The sequence below is a fragment of the Gossypium hirsutum genome, chromosome A08 (genome assembly GCF_007990345.1).
Source record: "Gossypium hirsutum isolate 1008001.06 chromosome A08, Gossypium_hirsutum_v2.1, whole genome shotgun sequence".
Taxonomy (NCBI): domain Eukaryota; kingdom Viridiplantae; phylum Streptophyta; class Magnoliopsida; order Malvales; family Malvaceae; genus Gossypium; species Gossypium hirsutum.
Window position 1 is genome coordinate 20270552 of NC_053431.1, and position 26171 is coordinate 20296722.

Sequence of the window (26171 nt, forward strand, 5' to 3'; positions counted from 1 at the left end):
CTGGCATATCTAGCTGAACCCAACCCGTACTCAAATCATAAGGCTTTTGGGCAGAATATGCACTAATACATAAGAATATTTCATCCCATACTTCATTATACAAGCATACCATTACCAATTAGATCATTCTCATATTTGGAGTTATAATATTGATCACATTTACATACCTTCTTGATACTAATAATTCACTTTGAAATCAATCCACCGACGAGTAAGTAATACGTACCTGAACATCTTTAAATACGTAATACTTATTTGATGGTAACTTACTGCGGATACTCAATATCAAAGTCTTACTTGAATCTTCGGGTCTTTAAAATCCGGATATAGCACGAGCACGAAGCCTACGGACATTAATTCAGAATAATATTCTCGCATAAAGCCTGCGGGATCTTAACCCGGATATAGTACTGGCACAAATGTCCTTCGGGACTTATCACATATATACACTTTCCCATTCATCACATCGGCCATTAGGCCTTATCACATATATACACTTTCACATTCATCACATTTGCTATTCGGCCTTATCACATATATACACTTTCACATTCATCACATCGGCCATTAGGCCTTATCACATATACATATCTTGTACATCAATTTCATCATAACAAAATTGACTAGGTATACTAGTCATTTACGGCTTATAGCTTCACTTTAATACGGATTTGGTATTTTGATTACCAATATTTAATCGATAGCTTATAAGCAACTCAAATAGTTTTATTAAGGTTTACAACATAATCACAAATTCAGCACAAGTTGTTTTTCCTGAGCAACAGTCATTAAATTATTCGTAAATGGAGCTACAAAACTCCAAATGAAGTGCCGTTAATTTTCCCTGAAAATAGACTCATATATATTTTATCCATAAAATTTTCATAATTTTTGGTTTGGCCAATCAATACCAGATTTTTCTTAAAGTTTCCCCTATTTCACTGTTTGACTATTCTGACCACTCTTCACTACAAATCAAATTTCTCATTTTAAAAAATTCAAAATATGTTCTTGTTTATTTCATTTGAAACTAGACTCACTAAGTCATCTAGAATATAAAATTTGTCTTTTAAAATTTTTTTTACAATTTATAATGATTTTCTAAAAACAGAATAGAGGATTACAGTGTCATTCTGCACTGTCTCACACAACTTTAAATATCTCATTATCGGAAATTCATTTTCTTACACGGTTTCTTTTATAAGAAACTAGACTCATTAAGCTTTAATTTCATAATTTATTCAGCCTCTAATTCAACTCCAACAATTTATGGTGATTTTCTAAATTCATGTTACTGCTGCTGTCCTAAGCAGGTTTATCACAAATTTACTCTTCTGATATATCCTTTTAGCACTTCATAATATCATATCCATTTGGCAACATATCATATCAATAACTTACCTATACTTCATAATAGCCATTAGGCTATATGCATAAAAATTTACAATAGAGTTATGATTCTTTTAATATGTGCTTAACATATCATACTCAATCACATTATAGGCTTTAATACTTAAAACTTACCTCGATCGCTAATGTACGTCAATTCCGACTATTCGACCAATTTCCCTTTTTCCACGATCCGACTTTGTTTCCTTGAGTTCTTGAGCTAATGAACCAAATTTAAACTTATCACATCACTATTGTGTAAAACCACATTCGATTATATTATAATTCGGTTAGCAAGAAATACACTTATTCCTTATAACATTTAGCTTCAATTTCTAAAATAATTAACTAAAGCCGAAATACCATGTAAGGGTTCCAAATATGTAGCATTTGTCTTATTTACAAGTATCTATGTCAAAAACCCTTATTAATAACTTACAAACCATTTTATTAGTATCATTATTCACAATCATGTTCGGTAATACGCATATAAACATATAAGCATGTCTCTCATCTTTCCTCGAGTAGCCGAATGCCCAAAATATTTTATAACCACAAACATAATTTTTCTAAGGATTATATGCCACAAAGCTCTTAAATTAGCCTCAACAACATCTATCAAGCTTATCCATAAATTTACTTCTTACAAACCGTACACTCAAGCATATAATTAACAATTATTCTACTAAATGTTTTTGTCCACACTCGGCACTTAAATATACATAACACCCTAGCCGATAATCACTTAGCTTCGAGATCACCACCTCAATCATCTCAACCACAACATTCATTTTCTTACTTCTCATCATGGCCGAATACTAACCATGCCTTAAGCTCTTTCTCTTTCGAATTTTTAGTACTTTATAACTCATCTAACAACTATTTCAAAGCTAAAACTCCAACATCCAAAATTTAACACATAAAATCCTCAATTATTACATGGTTCTATTAATTGTAAGCTCTATTTCAATATTTAAGCATGAATTACAAATTTTGGACATCATTTCATAATTCCAAGCAAGTTGCCGAATGCAACCTTACTAAATTTTCATGGATTCAAATCATGGATTCAATATACCATTACCATGAAATCAACAACCAAAAATTCATAGACAATTTAGGAAAATCACATTACAAATCTCAAATTCAAGCAAAGACCATGGCCGAAATGCACATATAACCACATAACAAAAAAAATTGAACCTTTGGTTGCCTAACTAGCTTAACATCCATCCCAAAAACATCAAATTTCCATCAAATTTTAATCAAGAAACTCACCTCATGAAGAATATCAAAGTGCCGAATGGTTTTAGACTTTTCTCCCCTCTCTTATTTGATTTTTGGCTAAAAAGAACACAAAAGAGCTACCTTGTTCTTTTCACCAAATTCTTTTATTATTTAATTCACCATTATAATAACATTCCACTAAGCTTTATTTTACAATTAAAATACAAAAAAAAAACAATAATTCCATTCAAAGCATGGCCGGCCACTAACCTTAGAAAATGGATATTTGACATGCAACTCCATTTATTTTACTTCATTCTTTTATTAATCTCTTAAAATTAGCCACATATATTTAAATCCTTTCACATGAGTCCTTTTTATTTCAATTCACATTCAAATTAACTAAATCAAAGAATTAAAAATTTACACATGCATTTTCACATATATTTGGCATGGAATAAGGTATTTAAATATTTTTGTGACTCGGTTTCGTGGTCCCGAAACCACTTCCCGACTAGGGTTAAATTAGGGATATCACAAAGAGATTGAAGGTCCATCTACAAACTCGACAAATATGGAAACATGATCTTCGAAGATATGCAATCTTAGATATGATATGTAATCTTAGAAGATATGATTTTGTAATCTTAGAGATTTGATTTGTAAGATACCCTTTAATCATAGCCGTTGATGTACTTGATTTGTACCGTTGGATTTGGAGAGGCTCAACTATAAATAGAGGCCTCTCCCCTCATTGTAAAGCGCTTGAGTTTTTTTTGAGCAATAAGAATTCTTGAGAGCATTCACTCAAATTTCTCTCTCTCTTGTGTTCTTATTTTCTGTGGCTTGTTCTTGTCTCGTTCTTCGTTCATCTTGTTTGGCTTTGAGTTGCTTTCGTTTGAGTTGTGTTTTTGGGAGGAATTCTATTGAATCCTTCTTTTGTGAAAGTTAGGCTGACTTAGGCGTTTTTGGAACAAGAAACTGCCTAAGGCCGCACGGATTGTGAGGCAAAAATCCTAAGTCCGTGACACTAGAGCTTGCTCGGGAGTTTGATATAGACAAATGAGTTGTAATTCTTAGATCTAGGTTGATCCTCGTTTATGTTTAAAATATATACTCTTTTTAGATAATAAACTTTTTTTTTCTCTTGAAAATTTTTAAATAATATATTTCACTTTGAATAAATTGTCACAAATATTAATTAATTCTAATTTCTTTTTAATATGGTAAAAAGTATTATGGAGTTATTATATTAGGAGTCAGATTGCATTTTGTCTCTTTTACTCAAAAAATGAATAAATTAGTATCTATACATTAAATAAAAAAGTAAACTAGTCATTTCACTTACAATTTTCTTCCACCTCTATTATTAAAAACTGACATGAATAAGCAGATAATTACACATGGTATGTCACGTGGATCTCATGTCAACATATAGAGACAATTTTTTAATAATAGAAATTGATGAAACTTTTTATTGAAGGATTGATTTGCTTTTTGATTTAACATGTAGGGACTAATTTATTCATTTTTTTTAATAATTCTTAGTACAAGGGCTTCCATGATACTTTTACCTCTAAATATTATTTTTTTTATCCTTTAACTTATATAGATAATAATACAAAAATTAAAGATTTTAAAAATTAAATATTTATATATATTAATTTTCTTATCTGTGCGATGCAAGATTTATTATATGTATTAATTAAATTACATGTAATGATTTTTTTTAATTTTATAATGTTTTACTAATAATGTGATTATGAAATTAAAACATAATAATATATATAAGTGTAGTTTTTAAAAAATATAATTGAATGTAATTTGCTCAATTAAATAATTATTAAATTTACTAAATTAAATAAGTTTTTATATATATGTATATCGTATTGTAATAAAAATATATTTCTATTAATTAATTATTAAAATTGGATTTAATAGCAAAAATTACAAGTGCAATAAACAGAACTAATTGTTGTTAATTATTATTTTATTGCAATATCAAATTTTTTTTATTAAATTAGTTCATATATTTTTCTTAATATTTTAATATTTAAAAATAATATAGTTAGTTTATCAAATTTTGTTAAAAAATATATTGTAATTAAAAAAATATCCTAATGAAAATATAGTTATGTTTTGTTAAATTCTAGTAAAAAAGTAATTTAATAAAAATACAACTGTCTTCTGATAAAAAATGAAAGTATTTTAAAACTAATTTTTATCAAATATTAATTCTATTTGCTTAAAAAAACATATATAGTTTTTTTATATTATATTTATTCTAAAAACATTATTTTTTATTAATGTATTACGGTTACACTAAATTTGATTTAATAAAACAAATTAAGGTACAAGTTATATTTTGTTGACAATAAATTTAACTTAGTATTTTATATCAAATTATACAATAAACATGCATTACCCTACCTTGCTCGGAAATAAAACATTGCTTCATGAATGAATTAACAGTATCATACAACTGCTTCAGCTGCACTTCCATGCCTTGCGATTCACAAAACAACCAGAAAGCCTTCGATGCATTATTAAAAAAATATCAACAGATATACACAGCATGCATGCTTATGTTTGTGCCACTTTTGCTGTTTCTACTGTATCCTAATAGCATGAAAATAATGAAGAGACTTACATCGGCATGGCCTTTCTTGGCGACATTAAGCCAGTCCTTAAAGTGATCTCCTGTCCTTCAATCAAAAATCAATGGTCAAGGTAATCAGAGGCCAATGCTGAAAAGCAAGCCACGTAATCTCTCTGCTGCACCGCCGTCCTTTCTCCACCCACTGAAAAATATGGCCATGCGACGTTACCTTGACGTTGAACCTGTGAGAATCGGGTAATGGTTGATGACGTTCCTGGTTGGGATTGATAAAATGGTACTTCCCCACCGTCATGGAATTGCTTTTCATGTTTTACAAGATGCATTTATAGTTAATTTTGTAATACTTTTTAAAAAATGACGTGAAAAAATATTTTAAGGATATTTTTAAAAAAATTAATTTAATATTTAAGTATTTAGATATTGTATTATCAAATAATAAATATGTTAATATTAAAAGTAGTTAATATTATTATATTTTAGTAAGAATATAAAAAATAATTTGTTATAACTTGTTGTTAATATTTTAATATATAAAATATAAATTTTAAATGTATTTAAGCATCAAGAATAAAAAAAGGAAAAATATTATATTATTGAAAGAGTGAAAAAGTAATTAAGTATCAAACTTTTGAGAGAAAAAAAATTTAAAAATTTTAGTTTCTCCCCTACAAAAGTGCTTTTCAAAAATATTTTTGAAAGCAAAAAAATTCATGGTTTTTCTTCAAAAAATACTTTTCAAGCAAAAATATATAACTTTTTAAGCATTACTAAATAATCACTTAATATTTCTTAATTGTATGTCAAACCGTAATAATTTACACAAAAAAAAAACAAAGTAATTCACATTAGTTGAGTTCTTATTGGAAAGACAGAGACTACGGCTACGTTCGGCTAGGGGTGAGCAAAATTCGAATTGATTCGAAAAAATCAAAAAAAATTTCGAATTTTGAATTATTCGAATCGAGTTAATCGAATTAATCAAGTTAATCGAATCAACTCGAATTTTTTTCGAATTTCGAGTTCGAGTCGAATTGAATTTTCGCATTCGAATAACTCGAATAATTCAAATAAACCGAATATAAACTATATATTTTTTTAATTTTTTAAAATTTTAGGCTTTTACTTAAACCCAATTTCCCCCATGCCCAAACATTTTATATTTTCCATTTCCCCAAGCCCGTCTGCCCAAGCCCCAAAGATTTATTTTCCCAAATCCTAATTCCTCCCCCAAATCAAAACCCCGGCAAATTCTAAACCCCAAATTATTTTTCTTCTTCTCTCCATTTCTATTCAATTTGAACCTTAAAATCTATTTTTCTCAAAAACCCTAAAATAAACCCTCCTCCCTTCTTCTTCTTCTTAATTATTTTTTAGTTATTTACTCACTTATTTATTCACTTATTTACTTCAATTTTTTGTTGTATGAAAAAATTTTTTGTTGAAAAATTACATAAAAAAAACAATAGTAAAGTCTTTTTTTTTTAAATTTAACTCGAACAAATATATTCGATTCGATTCGATTTGATTCGAATTCCATCTTACTCGACTCGATTCGAGAAAACTTCAAATTAAGTTAGGATGATAAAATAAGATTCGAAAATTCGATTAACTCAAAAATTTTCGATTCAATTTGATTTGATTCGATCGAATGCTCACCTCTACGTTCGACATTGATTTTTAGATGATCTTTTAGGGAAAAAAGTGTATTTAAAAAGCAATAAAGAATAGAGGTAAAAAGTAGAAGATTTTTCAACTTAAAAAAAGTCTTTTTTCTCATATGAAAAAGTAGAAATTTGGTACTTTTTTTAGCTAAAAGTACTTTTGAGGCTGATATTATTTTTTTAACCTTATTTATTCTCTTCCTTTTTTTTCCCATTTTTCAGACGTTAGAACCCATTTTTTTTTCCATTTTTTCTTTTGCCTGAAATTTACTTTTCCTTTGGTTCTTCTTCTTCTCCACAAGTGAGTCTCTCTTTTCTTCTTTTTCTCTTTAAATGTTCGTTATGTAGTAAAAAAAACATTAATGGCCTTTGTCTCTATATTTATAGGAGATCGTCACAGGCTTCATAATCTATTCCCCTTCCATCTCCTGTCTCTGTTTTGCTCCCATTTCTTTCTTCAATTATCTTTTCTCTTCAAAGATTTCAACTCTTTTCTCAGGTAAATATCTCTGTTGGCTTTTCCTTGCTTTCTGCCCTCTAAAATACTCTGTTTTTGCTTTGTTTATGAGTTTAATAGTATTTGGTTTCTCAATGCTTCTTTTCATTATTTATGGGTGAACTTTTTCTGGGTTTGTTTTAAATTTCATGTTTGTTTACCCTTTGCTTCTCATTTTTGGATTCTCTACCCCTATGCTTAGAGGTTGAGGATTTTGTTTTTATGGTGCTTTACTACTATTAGTGAACAAAGTTTTGGGTTCATAAAGATTTGCTTGTCAAGATTTTCTTTTTTAAAATTTGGTGGATTTAAGTTATTTGTTTCTTTGATTTTTGTTCTTAACTAGGATATTTTGCGTGAATTATATGGATGATAATGTAATTTTTTTCAGCTAATTTGGATTTACTAGATAAAGTAATATACATAGACAGATAGATAGACGAAAGCTTGAATTTTCATATTTATTTTGTACTATATAAGTTGTGTAAATTTTCTTTCCTTTACTTCTGGGTTTGTTTGATTTATACTTTTTTAAGATTGTTGTAGCTTTCTCAACTTGTTATTTTCATTCTGATATTTGTTTTGTGATTTTTTTTTCATTTCCAAATGGTCATTTCATGATGTTATGTAGTGTTAATTTGGTGTTTTATTCCTTCAAAAGTATTGCATAAATTGTAAATTAATAGATGTTTTCAATTGACCATTTGCAGTTTTAGCTTGTATATGTTTTAGCATTAAACAACCTCTCTATGTTTTATTAGTATGCTTGTTTTGCCATTGAAGTTGCATGGTTTAATGATTTATGATCTGGTCTGTAATATCCATATAACTTTCCAGATATGGTAAATTAGGAGTAAATACCAAGTTATATGGAGAATATTTTTATCTTTAGTTGTGAGAAAAAGTTGATGCAACCGTATAACTAGTGAACATGATGTTAAAAATTATCAGCCTTATGGCATAGTGCGCACTATACAATCCTAATAACTCAATCGGTTTCATTCAATTGACTTTTTAATTGTGTTTGATGCTATTATTAGTTGTGTTCTCTTTCTTAGTTATTATTCCGGTCTTGAAAAGTTGAATTTGATTGAGAAAAAAAAATCTTAGGATCCTATCTTGATTTTGATACACATGTAAAAAAAATACTTATGTAACATTTGATTTTCTTGATTGCTTTACTAGCTGAAACGAATCTGTTTGTATACACAATAGATGAGTACTTCGGCGGTTGAAGTTAGTGGTGAAAAAGTCAAAGCAATGTGGGATAAGAGATTGACAGAAATATTTTGTGATATTTGTATTAAAGAGATATTGAAAGGCAATAGGCCTGGTACTCATTTCACAAAAGATGGATGGTTGAAAATAATGACCAACTTTGAGAAAGAAATATGCAAGGCTTTTTCACAAAGACAACTTAAAAATAGGTGGAATGCCCTAAAAAATAGAAAGCTTGGAAGAAACTTAAAGGTGAAGATACTGGTCTAGGGTGGAATCCTATAAAAAGAACCGTTGATGCATCAGATGATTGGTGGGAAAGTAGGCTAAAGGTACATTAATAATTCTGAATATTTTTGTTTCCTTCTTATTTATGAGGTTATTGATAATTACTATTTTTAAACTATCATTTTATATATAGGTTGTGCCGGAAGCTCAAAATTTAGAACATCGGGCATTGATCCTGAATTCGAAGGGAAGTTGGACCAAATGTTCATGGGGATAGTTGCAACAGGTGATAAAGCATGGGCACCTTCTTCTGGTACACTCCGTAGTGATTTTTTGGAGGATGTAAACAATGAAATACCTGAAGAGAATGAAGAAGAAAATGTGAGAAATGATGTTCACATTTCAAATGATGTTCAAATTGATGGAAACGGTCAAAAAAGAAAAAAACCCTAAGATATCAAGTTCACATTTTAAAACTGGAAGAAAGAAATCCTCAAAGCAAATTGGAGGGGCTGCAAGATTGTCTAGTCAAATAGAAAAATTATGCAATGCAGCTGACAATATGAGTCAAGCCACATATAGTTTGACTCTTGTTATAGATCCATATGGTATTCCACAAGCAGTCAAAGTGCTTGATAGCATGTCAGAAGAAGTTCCAGAAGCTAGTCCTCTATACTTTTTCTCACTTAAATTATTGCTCAATAAGGACAAGCGAATTATGTTTTTATCAATTAATCCCAAGATTAGAGCTTTGTGGCTTAAGACGGAAATGGAGGATAGTTGAAAATTTTCTAATCTTCTAGAGTTTAGAGATATCTATTATGTTATTAAACAACAATGCTAAACCAGTTTTATCAATAGTTATTTATGTTTGGTTATTGGATATTAAATTTATGTTCTACTTATTTATGTGTAATCTAGTTTTATCAATGGTTGTTTATGTTTGGTTTTTGGATATTGAATTTATATTCTACTTATTTATGTGTAATCTTGTTTATTAATAGTTGTTTATGTTTGGTCTTTGGATATTGAATTTATGGTACTAGTTTTATCAATAATTGATTATGTTTGATTTTTGGATATTAAATTTATGTTCTACTTATTTATACTAATTTTTTTTATCAATAGTTGTTTATATATGATTTTGGATATAAAATTTATTCACAGGTGATGAGTATAGTTGAGAATTCCAGCGGTGATGAAAGTGATGATGAAAGGGAAAAGAAAGAGATTTTACAACGCATGGAATGTTTTAACCGATTATTTGTTGTTGCATCTTCTTCTGTGCAATTGTATTACGAGAAGTATATATTGAAGCAACCATGCATGGATTCAAAACAGACAGGTGAGACATGGATCTGAGAGATCCTTGATCGTCACGAATCACATTGTATGATTAATTTTAGGATGTCTAAAATGGTATTCGCAAGTTTGTTGAGAGTTTTAGAGACAAGATACAACTTGCAAACTTCAAAAAACATATCTTCTAGTGAAATGTTGGGAATTTTTTTATACATCTTGGGCACTGGTGTAAAAGTTTCCCAATGTCGAGAAAGATTTCAAAGGTCTGGATCAACAATAACACGATACTTTGCAATTATGCTTGAGAAAGTTTCAAGGATAGCCACTGATCTAATTGCACTCGAAGATCATTTTTTTAGCTCAATAACCGAACAAATACGTAATGATTCTAGATATATGTCGCATTTGAAGGTTAAATTTTAATTTTATATTATTATATTTTAATATTTTTGGTCGACTAAAAATATGCACGAGACTAATATGATTATTTGTTCAGGATTGCATAGGTGCAATTGATCGTACTCATATAGCCGCTATTCTTCCACCAAATAAACAAATTTTGTATATTGGAAGAAAATGTATCCCGACTCAAAATGTTATCGCAGTGTGTGATTTTAATATGTGTTTCACATTTGTCATGGTTGGATGGGAAGGATCGGCACATGACACTAGAATATTTCTTGATGCAATTCGAGATCCAAAATATAAATTTTCCCACCCACCAAATGGTTAGATATTTCATTTATTTCTTTCTTTTTAAAAGAATAAAGTATAAGTTCTTTAATTGATAATTTTTATAAAAAAATTATTGAATTAATTGTTTGTTATATTATGATATGTAGGAAAATATTATCTTGTTGATTCTGGATATCCTCAAATGAAAGGTTATCTTGGACCATATAGAGGTCAGCGATATCATTTACCTGACTTTCGTAGAGTTAGACCGATATCTGGTAAAGAAGAGATATTCAATCATTCACATTCATCATTACGTAGTGTGATTGAACGAACTGTTGGTGTTTTGAAAAAAAATGGGCCATTTTAAGGGATATGCCAAGTTATAGTTTTGAAAAGTAAACGATTATCGTTGTTGCTACAATGACGATACACAATTTTATCCGAAAATATGTCGGTCAAAATAATACAGATTTTATGGAATACGAAGATATTAACTGGGCGTATGAGAATATTATTGATTTAGCAAATGCGCATGGTCGAGAAAGTGATGATAATGATGACGATGATGATGGTGATGATGATGGTGAATCAAACAATTCAAGTGGTCTTGAAATTAAATTAATAAGATATGCTATAGCTTCTAGTTTAATGAATTCACTTTAAATTGTAAATGCTATTGTAAAATTTTTAGTATTTATATTTGGTATATAAATATTGGGAAAGGATTGTATGAAACAGTGACGCCACATCATCTGTATCCCTTTCCAATAGTTTTATGCCACATCAGTACTCTTATCCTGAATTTCAAGATTTTATCCTAAAAAAATCAAATTCAAATTAAAATACTGAAATTCAGGATACAATCCTAAAATTCAGTATAAGAATACTGATGTGGCATAAAACTATTGGAAAGAGATACAGATGACGTGGCGTCACTGTTTCATACAATCCTTTCTTATAAATATTATCCCTTTTTGAAACTTTAATCCAAATATATGTAATATTTTAATTTGCTAGGTTTATGTTTTCTATGTTATGTTAATATTTAATATGAGTTATATATTCAAAGTATATTTTAAAATAAAATAATACAAATGTGTTAAAAACATTAATTAAAAAAATCATTTTTAAAATAATACAATTGTGTCACTATCTAATTACAAATATTTAATTATTATATTTAAATATTTAAATATAGTTTATATATTCTAATTGAATTTAATAAATAATTAAAATAAATTACTTAAAAATATTTAAAATTAATATTATATATTAAAATATTAACAATAAGTTATAATAAATTATTTTTTATATATTGGTAAAATATCATAATATTAACTAATTTGAACATTATTTAAATATATTTGTTAGTTTATAATATCATGTCTAAAATGGACATTTTATTTCTCAAAAGCACTTTTTGACAACAATATTAAACACTCAAATTTTCAAAAGCACTTTTTCATAATACTTTTCAAAAGCATTGCCAAACAGACCTTACGTATGAAATCACAAAGGGGATGATGGTGATGGTGACGCTGATAACCTAGAATTTCAAATTGCACAAATATTTATATTTTTAGAGTATAAAAGATTAGAGATTTTCTATTATTTTACGGTTTACTTCAATATTTATCATATATAAATATTATTTATTATATTTATTAAAAATTCTTTATTCTATCTAGATTATTTATTAAATTTAGTTGAAATTCTTTATTTATCTCGTTAATTTATTAACTTCATTTGAAATTATCTAGTCCTACCTTTTTAATCTAATCAAATTGTTTAAGTTTGAACCAAAATTATAAATTTTAATTTACAAAAGAAGGTTACATATCATGAAATTAAATACTTCATGTCGCCTCTAAAATGTTACAAATTTTATAATAAAGTTTTAAAAAATAAATATAATTATTTGAATTGCGAATACAATAAACTAATTTAAACCTAATATAAACTATAAAAAAAATTTACAAAATCATGGTTGAATCGTTAAACCCACTAATTCTATTAAATAATTTTTTAAAAAAATTATAAAAAAAAAAATAGAAAAAAACTAATGAAACCGGTTAAACCAATTTAATTAGATCATATTAACTCACCCGTCAACCGATCAATATCTCTCCAAACTAATACTTCGACCACTTATTGATCCAATCGGTCTGATCGGCCGGTTTAATTTGGTTCAACCAACTATTTGACGAAGGTTGGTTGAAGAGCAACAAAGCTATAAGGTTAAACGCCACCGTTTTAACGGGTGATGCATCTTTCTTCTGCTTTTTTCTCAATATACGACTCCGTAGAAAGCAAATTACTGGAATCTATCATTCTCGGAACGAGTAGAGTTTGTAAGTTAGGGTTTTGGGAACGCATGATGATTGGGATTTGATGGTGTGGCGAAAGAGTAATCAAGTGTAAAAGAGAGGGGAGGGGGTGTAAATCGCAATCCTAACTGCAGTAAATGGAAAGCTTTGAATCTGAAGAACCAGAGAAGAAGAGGCCTCACTTGGATTCTCCCGCCATGGCCCGTAATTCCTCCACTTCTCCCAACCACACCAAATCTGTAATCTCTCTCTCACACTTTTTTTTCTTAAATATATTGTTTTCCTCTTTAATTTCTTGATAAATTAATGGGTTTGCATGATTTTATTCGCTTTCTTTTTGAGCTATAATTTCTCCTCAAATCAAAATTGCTCTGGAATACATTTTGTTTTGTCCTGTCGCCCGGAAGAATCAAATGTTAAAACTGAAATATTGAATCTTGGGACATTACTTTCGACTGTTCACAAAATGGAAAGTTGATCTAAAATTTTTCCTGCTATTAGTTTTCTTCTTGGATGCTCAGTTGTATTCCATTTCTTCATGGTCTCTGGGTTATTCATGGAAAATTTTAATTTCAAATGCTTTCTCTCTGCCGTCGAGACAGTATAGGAAGAGAAGGGGAATTTATTTATTACTTGTTGTGGATCAATTTTGATTTAATTTATTGTTAGTGGTGGATAAGTAGTTTGCTGCGAAACTCGATTCCCCTTCCCCTGTGGGTCTATACGGGGAAAAAGGAAAACAAGCTCTTTCTCTTAGCGATTTACCCATAATCAGTATATCACTGATATGCTTTTGTTTGTTTAGATTTGCGGATTTAGGGTGACACACCAAAATTAAGGGTTTTAAAAAAAAAAAAATCTTTTTTTCACTTAATTTATCTGCTAGGGTTATGTAACTCCAATTATTATTAAATTGAGCTGATAATGTGAATAGTTGAAGTAGTTTGCACTAACCGAGTAGGTTTGCTGCATCAATGCTGTATATGTCAAATGGAAATATTGTAAATTAATGAAATGTGATGTCTTTTTCATCATCTCAAATTATTTGAGTTGCCTATTTGGATCTATCTTAGAAATTGAAAATTTCCCTAAACTTCTAGTTATATTCTGGTCTCTTATCTGATTCAAACCATTCCTAGACTTGTCATGAATCAGTTTTAGGCATCTGATTATATGCATGGGCACCATAAATCCACCAGTTTGCACATTTTGTTGAGTTGATAAGCTAAGCCCTGAGCATAACCTAATTCAATATCAGGCATACCTAAAGATGAGTGGAGATATACTGTCCCCTGCCACCCGATTGAATTTGCCTTTCACTTTTTATACATGATTTGATTTTTCAGAGTGCCCTCTTATTATCACTATGATATTTCTGCATACACCCCAATGTGTAAGGTTGGTGCACATGTCAAGTAAATTTAAAATTGATAAAATCCGTTTTTGAACTTTTTCCCTGCATGTTTACAAATTTGTGTTTTTAATTCTCTCATGCATTTTATTTGATATAGAGGAATTCTTTTTATCCAGGTTGATGCGGCAGTTCTCCAGTACCAGAATCAAAAACTTGTCCAGCAGTTAGATATTCAGAAACATGAGTTGCATGATCTTGAAACCAAAATTAAAGAATTAAAAGACAAGCAAGCCTCTTATGATGATATGTTGATAACTGTGAACCAACTCTGGAATCAGGTATTTTTTTATGGCACTCTTTTACTTTCATCTGTTTTGATCATTATGATTTTTTTATAGTTCTTTTTTGTTACTCTACTCTATAGTTGGTTGATGATTTGGTCCTGCTTGGAATACGAGCTGGAGGAGGCCATAATGCTTTACGAATATTGGACGAAGCTGACAATTCTCGAGGTTCAGATCAGACTAATTTTTTGTTGAACAAATTTACTTTTGTGTGTTTTTGGAGTTGGGAGAGGTAGTGCTGTGTCTTTTAATAGTAAAAAGTCAAAGTGTAAGTTCTCTCAAATTTACAATACATTAACTTGCCCTCTTTAGGTTCTATTCCATCATGCCCTGTGGAGGAGATGTTTCTTTGTAGGCTTCTAGAAACAGATTTTATTGATAGTAATGACAAAGATGGCATTGCAAATTATGTTGAACAAGTCTTATTTTCGCGCCATTCATCCACTAGGGAGTTGATAAAATCTCTGGAGGATACCATCTCTGCTGAGAGGATGAAAACTGAGAGCATGACTCTTTCTTTGCATGGGAAATTATCTGTTGAAGGTTAGATGATTTCTTCATTTCAGTTGCTTAGTAATTTGTCATTTCTTGTGTTTTTCATGAAATTTTCAGCAATTTCTTCATTAGCTAGTGCTTCTATCTGCAGTTTTACATTGATTATTATATATCGCTTGCAGACACTATAACGCAGCTTTCTAAGATTGATGACATGATGAAAGAAGAGGCCAAAAATTTGCGTGAGGTGATTGACACTCTACATTTGAAGCATAAAGAGTATGCTGATGGGATTCAAACATATATAAGCAGCCATGCAACTGATCAATCTGAAGTTAAACGTCTTCAAGGTCTCTGCTAGTTCTTTTAGAAGATATTTGTATTTTATACACTATTTATCAGATATAGATGCTTGCAATAACTTCCTAACATTTATAAATGCAATTCTCAGTAGCAAGTTTAGTACCAACTGATTGGCAATCTGGTTGTTTGTTAGCCATTGCCTAGATTTTATTATTTTTGTCTTATCAAGATTGTATGTTAAAGCTGTAGTTTATTTATTCTGGAAGGTGAGCTGGAGGAAATCATGGCTGAACTTGAAGAAAGCAGAAGAAAACTAGTTGATCTGAAAATGCAGAAGAATATAGCATCTGGGATGCATGCATCAACTCCAGTTGTAGCAAATGGAAGCTTGTCACCAGAAAAGCCTGGAGATAAGACAATGGGCTTGCGGGAGATAAAGGATTTGATTGAGGAGACAAAGGTATTGATTTACGTAACTGCGTTTTTCTCAAGCTCTCTCCCTCTTTTGGTGACTAATCTTATATGATATGTTACTAAACAAGTGTTGCAGATAGTGGCAGGAGATCGACTTTCTGAACTTCAAGATGCACAGGAAGAGAACCTAATCTATTCAAAACAACTGAAGGATCTTCAGGTTTGCTTGGATTATTGATCTTCGAAAGTTGATTTTTCTTTCAGTTGAAGTACCCTTTTCAATAAAGCTACATATTCTAGTAGTTTAATTTGCAAAATTTTACTCTCATAGAATGAACTGAAGGATGACAAATTCATACAATCCTCTCGGCTGTACACTTTGTTAAATGATCAGCTCCAGCATTGGAATGCTGAAATGGAACAATACAAAGCGCTTATAGATGCCTTGCAGGTTAAATTGCTTGATATACTATTTCATATGCTTTGGTTGCTTGAGTACTTTTTGCTCTGTTTTGAAAGTATAATTTCAGACTGATAGGTTTCTTGTCATGAGGAGGGAGAAGGAACTAAATATGAAAGCTGAGACAGCAGATGCTGTTAGGAATACAATTAATAACGCTGATTCTAGAATTGAAGAGCTGGAGCTGCAGCTCCAGAAGTGTATCATAGAAAGAAATGACCTTGAGATTAAAATGGAAGAAGCTATTCAAGATGCAGGTAAAATAGTAAATTATAAGTTTAAGGTGGAAAATCCTGGATCTTTTGTCTTACACAAATGCTGTTTTTCTCCCCAGGAAGAAATGATATTAAAGCAGAAATTCGTGTTATGGCATCAGCTCTGTCCAAGGAAATGGGAATGATGGAAGCTCAGTTGAATCGCTGGAAGGAGACTGCTCATGAAGCAATTTCCTTGCATGAAGAAGCCCAAGCACTAAAAGCTTTGTTAAGCGATAAGGTATTTATCCTGTCTTTACTTCCCTTTGGGGAATAAAATTTGAAAGTAGCTTATATGGATGGAAAGTCCTTAAATAGTTGTTTTTATATTATTTCAACTATATTTTCCAGCGAAAGCTTTGAGATTAGTGTGATGGGTTGCTTTTGTACCAAGTGGTGGAACTTGATTGTCTGATAGAATATCATTTTGGAACTTCAGAATTGTCTGTTTATGGACAGCCATGTTGATTTTTGTTCTTTCAATGACTTGTACTGAGTCATCTACCTGTTTTATTAGTGTTTCATTTGATTATTGAGCATGTGACTTGTAAAAAATTGTGGTTTTGGATAACATGGATTTATATTTCTTAAATTTAATCTATAAAATAAAGAAAAATTGTAGTAAGAACGTTGAATGTTTTGGCACTTTTTGTGTGCTAATTGTCAAATTTGTGTTTGCTGGTAACTCGATCTGTGCAATCTCTAACCAGTGTGCTTTTGTCTAAAATTTTCTGATAGACGAATCTACAAAAGCACTTGGCAGAAGAGTGTGCTGAACAGATTGTGGAAATCAAATCTCTGAATGATATGGTATGTCTTGTCTTTTTGGTTAATTCAGGTTACTTTTCTCTTCTTTTTGTCCATTACAATATTGGGGGAAGGTGAAATTGAGGAGCTGGGGCTGCAATCCCTGCTTTGATGGAAATTCCAGCGACCTTTCCTTGTTGCCCTTAAGTGTTCCTTTGTTTTCGATGACTACTGAAATAATACTTTTTCTTTTTTTTCAAAGTTGTCTGCTCTTTCTCCATATTGTGTGCACTTATAGTCAAAACTATTCATATTGCCATCTTCAGAAATCTGATGCATATGACTTGAATTGACGTTCATTACTGAAAAACATTCATTTAATGCAGATTGAGAAAAAGCAGAAGGAAAAGTTGGAATTGCAGATCTTCTTGGACATGTATGGCCAAGAAGGCTATGATAATAGGTATGCTAATTTGAAACTTTATTAACACACACACACAAAAAGAAAGTGTAAATGCAATAAAGGAGAGTAATCTTTTTGAGTTCTATGCCATGCAAGCAGTGGATATTTGGTTAAATCTTCATCCGGCTTTATGTCAATCTTCTTAAATTGTGCATTTCCTGTTACGTCTGCTTGAAGTGAAATAAACCTTTAATTAATTCTCTTGAAATTTAGAAGCAAATAAGTGCTAAATTGCTATTAAAGGAACACGTGTGTGTGTGACTTTTAGTGGTGTCTGGAGTTATATGGTTACCTCTTGCTAAGCTGAAACTTCAGAATTTTAAGTTAATTCAGAAATTGATCCGGAAATGGTAAAATATTTTACATTACTTGTTTACGTATTTGTTTAGCTTGTCAGTGCATTAAAATTTGCACTACCTTGATTCTTGCATACGAAAGTAAGAAGCTGAAGTGATTCTGAATTTGAAGTTCTGTGGTCTAGTTGTGTTCTCTTAGATTGCAAGCGGGGAAGTTCAATATAGTTTTAGGTACTCAATTTTGTGCATTAACAATTAATTATACTTTCTTCTCCACCATATTATTCCAAATCTATTATCTAGCTCGGGAATGTTTCCCTTCTCTCTTGCTTCAACCTTTTGGTTGCATATGACATTCCTTTTTCTATTAATTAATTTGGGTTCTTAACTTAAATTTCAGAGATGTGATGGAAATAAGAGAATCTGAAAATAGAGCTCATTCGCAAGCTGAAATCTTGAAAAATGCTTTGGATGAACACAGTCTAGAATTGAGAGTGAAAGCTGCTAATGAGGCAGAGGCTGCCTGCCAAGAAAGGCTTTCTGTTGCCGAAGTTGAAATAGCTGACTTAAGAGCTAAACTGGATGCTTCTGAGAGGTTTGTTCTTTTGTAGTTTTTGGTTTCTTTTAATATGTTACACGGTTTGCCATGGCTATGATTTGACTGAAAGGACACTGATGGTGAATGCAGATATACTAGTTGAGGAATTAAATATCTAGGCTTTTTTATTTTACATTTTAGGGGTTTAGTTTTAACTTATATACTCCAAGAAAAAAAAACTTATACACTCTAGGGTCGGCATAGATATTTTACATAGATATTTTAACTTATATACCAAATATCTATGTAAAATATCTAAATTATAAAACCTATATACCAAAAACTTATACACTTCTTTTCCAAGTATTAGGGTCGGCGTTAGATTTGGTATTTTGTGTTTTATTAGGATTTTGGGATTATTTACAATATCCATGTTGTTTAGTTCAAAGGAGGTTTTAGATGATGAATATTCAAGCTATTGTGATATTTTAAGTATTGAAATCAAGTCAAAATTCATAAAGTTAAATCTGTTTCATCCTTTAAAGGTCAGATTTTCATGGTTAGTTATAAATATTTATTTTAAGTTGAACTAAATTAATTGCTTTGAGAATGCGAGCAAATATGTGTCTAAAATATTCATCTGTTTGATGAGTAGCATGTTTTCAGAGATGAGCAAGGAGAAGTTCAAAAGGGGAAAACGAACTTATTTGTTATGAATTAATGGGAATAAAAGATGCAGTATATAAGGCACATTATGAACCGATCAAAACAAAAGCTGCATTACATTAGGCTTCTGATGAAGTGGGGCAATTTTGAAAATATTTGATCCTATTCAAAGTTCGTTTCTCAGGAGTGTTCTTCCCTGAGAAGGAAAATCCTATTATTTAAAAGCACGTTGATGTTGTATTGTGAGCATATTCCTTGCTTTTGAGGCCCTAAAGAACAATCTTGTTGAAGAGGGTTTGAGAGATGAGATATGTGAGAATCTGTTGAGTTGTTGCAACACAATTTACTTGATGAGGATGCTAAATTTACTGCTTGTAAAGCTCATTTTGTGGCTATCCTAAAACTTGAAGAGTTTTGTTCAAGTTGTGCCTAATGAAGGTCTTTCATTTGAGGTATTTGTCTAAATAATGAGATTAATTTCATTGTTATTGATGATAGTTCTTCCATTGACTTTGTCATTCGAAGTGTATAAAAAGATGAGATGCAAGTTGCTTTATTGAAGATGTGAATGTCACAAATGAAGTAGATTTTAACATTGTTATTTATGGGTCTTGCTAGAAATTTCTCTTTTGAGTTAGTGGAATTAAAGACTGAGCTCTCTCCAACTATAGGGCAGAGTGATGGAGGATCAAATATGCTAGTTGAGAGCTTAAATTAGCTAGGATTGTAATTTGTATTTTATGGGTTTGATTTTAACTATGTATATAATGCATACAGGTTGTTTTAATTTGTATTTTTATTTTGTGCCAATTAGTGGCATTTTCGGTTTATATTTGGTATTTTGCATTTTTTAGGGGTTTGGGGTAAGTTATAAGGACTTATGTCATTTTGGTTCTAAGGAGTCTGAAATCGAATGATGAACATTTGAGTTATTATGATATTGAGTGATGTGACTTCCTTTTTGAGTTTTTTTCTTTTTTTTTTTTGCCTTAACGGCTTAAGTAGAAAATCAGCCCTTGTGTATTTTCAAATTTCTAAAGTATGCCTTTATCCTTCCATTGTACCCAGTCAAGCTTTTACACCTTGTTTGGTAGGAGTATATCGTTTTAACTTGCCTTTTAGTGTGCTAAGTTAACACTAGTCATTTATTTTGTTCTGAAAATTTGCCAGTACCTATTAAACCACTTAAAAATTATGTAGCCTTCTTTCCTAAACTTGGTCAAAACCTTTTACACTTGTTGGGATGGTATACTTTTATACAAGGGATATCCCTTCCTCTAATTTTTATATTTCCAGAGTTTACATGCTCAAAATATAGAATTACAATGATTTTAGTTCATTTATTACCACAGAGCATCTTATGCTATACAAACGTCTCTCTAGGACTGCTCAAACAGTTTAATTAACTTATCCTCCTAACTTATTTTGTGATAAGTTAGAACCATTTGATGATTAAGTAGTGACAATGAGTTCATCATGTCACGACGAGTTTAAGTTAGAATGTGATGTCGCGACGTGAAACCTACATTGCAATGTTGATATGAAAATTTTAAACTATTTTACATTTTAGTCTCTAATCAACCTTAGACCATTTAGAGAATTGCAATAAGCTTGTATAAAAACTCGAAATGAATTTGAGATATGTAAGATGGTGTAATGATCATAAGCTTTAAATGAATTGAATTTGATTATTGTTGCTATGACATCTAATGTAACATTTCGATACCGTGATCCAACAATCAAGTCGGGCATGTGAGTGTTACAGACCTTGATCCTAAAAATTTATCTAATAAATTTGACGTTAGAACCATTTGATGCTTGCTATAGAGCTAAAACACCTATTACAAGTTATAGAACTCTGTAGGTAGTATGATTCAAATTGTTACTTCATCCTTAATGTCAAACATTTGTGACTTGCACAAGCAAGAGGTGTTTGAGTTCTCTAAAATAAGTTTCTGGTTTTTATTTTCATGATTTGTTTCTTTTTGCTTCCTGAAATTTCCATTTAGTAGTGTTATCTAACTATTTAATCTTACAATAAATTACAGGGATGTTTTGGAACTCACGGAGGCTATTAAAAGTAAAGATCGAGAGTCAGAGACATATATTTCTGAAATTGAGGTTTGTCTAAAATTCCTTCTTAGGGAGAAAGAAGTATATATTCAGTTTTGGTTCCTGCCACCTTTCTTTTGTATTCACTGAATTGCTAGAGCTGCCTTTCCTTGGGTACTACTCTCGTCATTTAGTGCCTCTTTGTTGTCTGCATGATGAGAGAATTCTTTTATTTTTCCAGACCATTGGCCAGGCTTATGAAGATATGCAGACACAGAACCAGCATCTGTTGCAGCAGATGACTGAGAGAGATGACTACAATATTAAGGTCCAATGCATATTATATACCTTGATATTTTAACTTTATTCTTGCTTTCTGTATATATTGATAGTTAAGTAGAAAAATTTATCTGATCTTGGTGCTTGGGCAATTTCTGTAATTGTGATGGCATTAAATGCAGCTTGTCTCTGAGAGTGTAAAGACAAAACAAGCACATAGTTTCTTGCTTTCTGAAAAGCAGGCATTAGCAAGGCAACTTAAGCAGGTCAATTCATCAATCGAGTCCGTGAAAATGAGGATTGGTCAGAGCGAGGAGCAGGTAAATAGTTGTGTGCTGCTAAAACTTGTTCCAGAAAATTGACCTTCTAAATATATTTACGTGTATTTATTTATCAATTTGTAGCTTTTTTGACCAACCTATAATTTAAACCTTGCAGATAAAAGTTTGTCTGACAGATGCTGTTAAATTCACTCAAGAGGATAGACATTTTATGATTAGCCTTGAAACTGCAAAGTGGGAGTTGGCCGATGCTGAGAAGGAGTTCAAGTGGCTTAAATCTGCTGCAGCATCTTCTGAGAAGGACTATGAGCAGCTCCAACGAAAGGTGGATGAGTTCCAAATGAAGTTGGATAAGGAACAGTGAGTTTTCTTTTCTGTTTTTGGTGGATTTCCCAGGCCTATGTTTTTTTCTTGCTCAGCTGTACTGTCTTTCGGTGGAATTAGAAGATAAAAGATCATATATGTATGTTATGCGAATCCAAAAGCATTGCTTTTCTCCTATGTTAGACTCAGTGGTGAATGTTGGATATTAGCACGTCATCATGGCATGTTAGGTTCATGTATTTGGATTTTGGAGGTTACATGACTATGTCCATGTATAGGATATGAGTGTCAGTCGCAGGCACCTTAACAGAAATGAAGTGTTGGAGCGACATAGCTCTACTCTTTATTGCCTATGACAGTATAATGTGTGCTGGAATTAGCTGCAAAGATAGTGAGGGACAGGCTGTTATCATGGTCAACAGTTGCTACAATAACAATGCTTTAATCTACGCCTATGCTGCATTTATTCTGGAACATTTCATCTTAGCACTTTAGATTATAATTTTTGCCCCTTAGGACTTTAGACATGTTTCCTTGCCAAGAAAATACCTTTTCTTCGTGTTTAAGTTAAATTAAATTATTTAGCTTTCCTTCAAAAATTAAATCTGTCCTCTGTTGAAATGTGGTTTCTCTACACCCAGAAGTCAGAGGAAGAAGCTTGAGGAAGAGCTTGACGAACTGAATAGCAAGGTTGCTGAGTTGAGTTCTGAAACTGGAGAGACTGCAATACAGAAGCTTCAGGATGAGATTAAAAATTGCAAGAATATTCTCAAATGTGGTGTGTGTTTTGACCGGCCAAAAGAGGTGAGTTATGCTGACCTGTTTTTCTCTCATAATATGTACTCGTATGTTTAAATTTCCTCAACCTCTTATTGGACTGATGGATGTGTTGGCTTGTCATATTTGGCAGGTAGTAATTGTTAAGTGCTATCACCTATTTTGCAATCCATGTATACAGAGAAATTTAGAGATACGGCATCGAAAGTGCCCCGGCTGTGGAACTGCATTTGGTCAGAATGATGTTCGGTTTGTGAAAATATGAAAAAGAGTGTTCCATGGCTTTTGTATTTCAATCTTTGATTTAGGTTAGTCAAGAGTTAGCATCTTGAAACCAAGAGGCCCCTTAGGACTCCCAACTTGATAGTTATAGAAATAATGTTTTTCTTTTTTCTTTTTCATATGTAATTATTTGATGGGCAGGGCATGGCATGTATGCCAATTGTAAATGGAAATCAAACTAGGTAAATCATCACATCATCTTCAGGAATTTGTCCCTTTTGATCAGTGTTTGGAAACCAGACCGGCTGGTTGGTTGCATCGGTTGGACCGTGATCTAGTGGGTCTGGTCACCCTCATCAGACCGGAAATTCTTTGAGCCGTAGTATAACCAGTCAAACCGGGTTAAAAACCCAGTTAAACCGGTATTTGATTACTTGAATTTTTTTATTTTTGTTTCAGATTTCTTTTCCATTTTTTAACATGATTAAGCAAAGCTTTTTAACATATCAAGTAAAAGAGAAAAAAAGATGGAAGATGGAAAAAATATAAAATAGAAAAAAGCAATTGCCTTGATCAAAATTGTATTGTAGAAGGGGCAAAGTAAAGATAAAAGAAGTCAGTTATGTAATGGAAGAGAATTCGAGAGGGAGCTTATGAAAAAAATGAGGGAACACGAAGTACGGCACAGGGCAGCATGAGGCAGAAGAAGCATGTCATTGTGGTATATGGGGTAAGGTTTTCAAATTTGTTTTATGGGTTAGTCCTATAACACGCCATTAGAGGTGTTTATAGTGGATTGAGTCGGGTTTAAATATGATATTAGCATATTTTATGCGATTAAATTACCAAATAAAGTCCTTTTCTTTAAAATACAAAAATAGGCTGATTTTTTGGAAAGTTACAGGAATGGGCCGTTTTTGATAAAATGTTCTAGATCCTCTATATCTATATATAAACATTGATTTATTAAGAATATGCAAGAAAAGCACTTTGAATTATTGATTCATCGCCAAAGATGATTTAGAACTAATAGTTCATTACCTAATAGATTTTTTGCGTTCTAATATTCCATCCGAGAGTTATCAGTATTTATTAAATCTATTCCTATCTAATAGAAAGATATGTGGTCATGAAATAGGGATTAAGTGCAAATGAAATAGAAATAGATAAATAATACAAAAAATAATATTATAATATATTATCAATAAAATAATATAAATAAATTAATAAAATATATAAATAAATTCTAATACTAATATATATTTAGAATAGATAAATATATAATAGAATTAATATTCTATCATCTAATATAAATTATATATTATATATTGTTCACTAATAATAGTGGAATTACTGGCGCAGAGTTAAAAAGAAAAGGGAATTGTGACACGCCTCCATTGATGAATCACTTCAACAAATCCGCTTATAACAAGCTCTTATATGATTTCGAGTAAAATCGAAAACTATTAAGCACAAGCAAAATGCGCAGTAACACTTTTGGAAGTATCAAAAGAATGTTACATGTATCAATAAGACTTATTCTTTCTTTTGGTGTCCCTCATTAAGTAAAAGCTAATTATCTATCAAATCTAATATTAATTGGATGGCTGAACACTAAGAGATTTTCATCCGTCTGTATACAAAGTATCTTCCAACCCTTCTACAACCATTCATTAGTTAATTAGACGCTCCCGTTATCCAATCTAATTCAAGACTTCTCTAGTAGCCACTTCATTAGTAAGGGGCTCCCATGTCAAGATTTACTGATTCCCTTCCACTACTTTAATTTTTCCCTTTTAGATGCGCGCGGTTCCAAGTTAATGCCCGATAAAAAGGATTTCGATTATAGTTTTCCTTGTGATGGTCCGGGGCGAGGGGGTACTCGTGATATTTCAGCGTGGGGCGCATTTTATTTGGCAGTTTTCTAGATGTTAAATACCATTGGATAGGTTACTTTTTATTGACATTGGCAGGGCAATGTCTCACAGTTTAATGAATCTTCCACTTATTTGATGGGATGGTTAAGAGATTATCTATGGTTAAACTCTTCACAACTTATCAATGGGTATAATCCATTTGGTATGAATAGTTTATTAGTCAAGGCGTGGATGTTCTTATTTGGACATTTTGTTTGGCTACCGAATTTATGTTCTTAATTTCTTGGCGCAGATATTGGCAAGAATTGATTGAAACTTTAGCATGGGCTTATGATCGCACACTTTTAGCTAATTTGATTCGACGGAGAGATAAACCAGTGGCTCTTTCTATTGTGCAGACAAGATTGGTTGGATTAGCCCACTTTTCTGTAGGTTATATATTTACTTATGCGGCTTTCTTGATTGCCTCTACATCGGGCAAATTTGGTTAATTCCTTATGTTATGCACTGTATCTGCGATAATATCATCTCTTTCGATGGAGAAGAGGGGTTGTTCTTAGGGAAAACTCAGAAAAGCGCTTCCAATTGGAAGCATTTTTTTTCGTATTTTTATTAGGGTTTTTTATTATTATAAAATTTAGGGGTTTTAGGGTTTATTGATTTAGGTTTTAGGTTGTTTAGGCTTTTTAGGATTTAAGGTTTTAAATTGATAAACATTTTAACCTAATAATTGAATTCGATATTTAAAATATTCATACTTACACCAATCATATATTATTTTTTATTAAAGATCGAAACTCGGAGTACTGAAAAAATATTTTTGACAAGATGGGTTCTGAAAAAATATCCTTGGGAATCTTGGGATATCTAAAACGTTTT

General features: G+C 31.2%; 1 protein-coding gene, 1 long non-coding RNA gene and 1 pseudogene across 8 annotated transcripts; all 3 read left to right on the forward strand.

Moving 5' to 3' along the window:
* The first annotated feature begins 7132 nt into the window (after window positions 1–7132).
* On the forward strand, window positions 7133–9718 carry LOC107952902 (uncharacterized). Of its 2 annotated transcripts, none has more exons than XR_001698982.2 (4): window positions 7133–7198; window positions 7285–7396; window positions 8579–8943; window positions 9033–9718. It is a non-coding gene; the product is annotated as an uncharacterized lncRNA (long non-coding RNA). The 2 variants fall into 2 exon arrangements; XR_005899618.1 differs by having other exon boundaries at window positions 8609–8943.
* Window positions 9719–13082: 3364 nt separating this feature from the next.
* On the forward strand, window positions 13083–23683 carry LOC107925667 (E3 ubiquitin-protein ligase BRE1-like 2). Of its 6 annotated transcripts, XM_016856534.2 has the most exons (20): window positions 13132–13385; window positions 14493–14544; window positions 14677–14838; window positions 14925–15012; window positions 15157–15387; window positions 15522–15689; window positions 15909–16102; window positions 16193–16276; window positions 16388–16507; window positions 16587–16773; window positions 16851–17011; window positions 17509–17580; window positions 17904–17980; window positions 18677–18871; window positions 21529–21601; window positions 21774–21860; window positions 21994–22131; window positions 22250–22452; window positions 23058–23220; window positions 23327–23683. In XM_016856534.2, exons 2-20 carry the CDS (start codon window positions 14536–14538, stop codon window positions 23456–23458), a joined length of 2544 nt encoding a protein of 847 aa, XP_016712023.1. In that variant the 5' UTR covers window positions 13132–13385; window positions 14493–14535; the 3' UTR covers window positions 23459–23683. The 6 variants fall into 6 exon arrangements, with proteins under 6 accessions (XP_016711903.1, XP_016711971.1, XP_040930526.1 ...); XM_016856414.2 differs by lacking the exon at window positions 14493–14544 and having other exon boundaries at window positions 13083–13385; XM_016856482.2 differs by lacking the exon at window positions 14493–14544 and having other exon boundaries at window positions 13083–13385; window positions 23061–23220.
* Window positions 23642–25835, forward strand: LOC121205003 (photosystem I P700 chlorophyll a apoprotein A2-like; annotated as a pseudogene).
* Window positions 25836–26171: the final 336 nt, after the last annotated feature.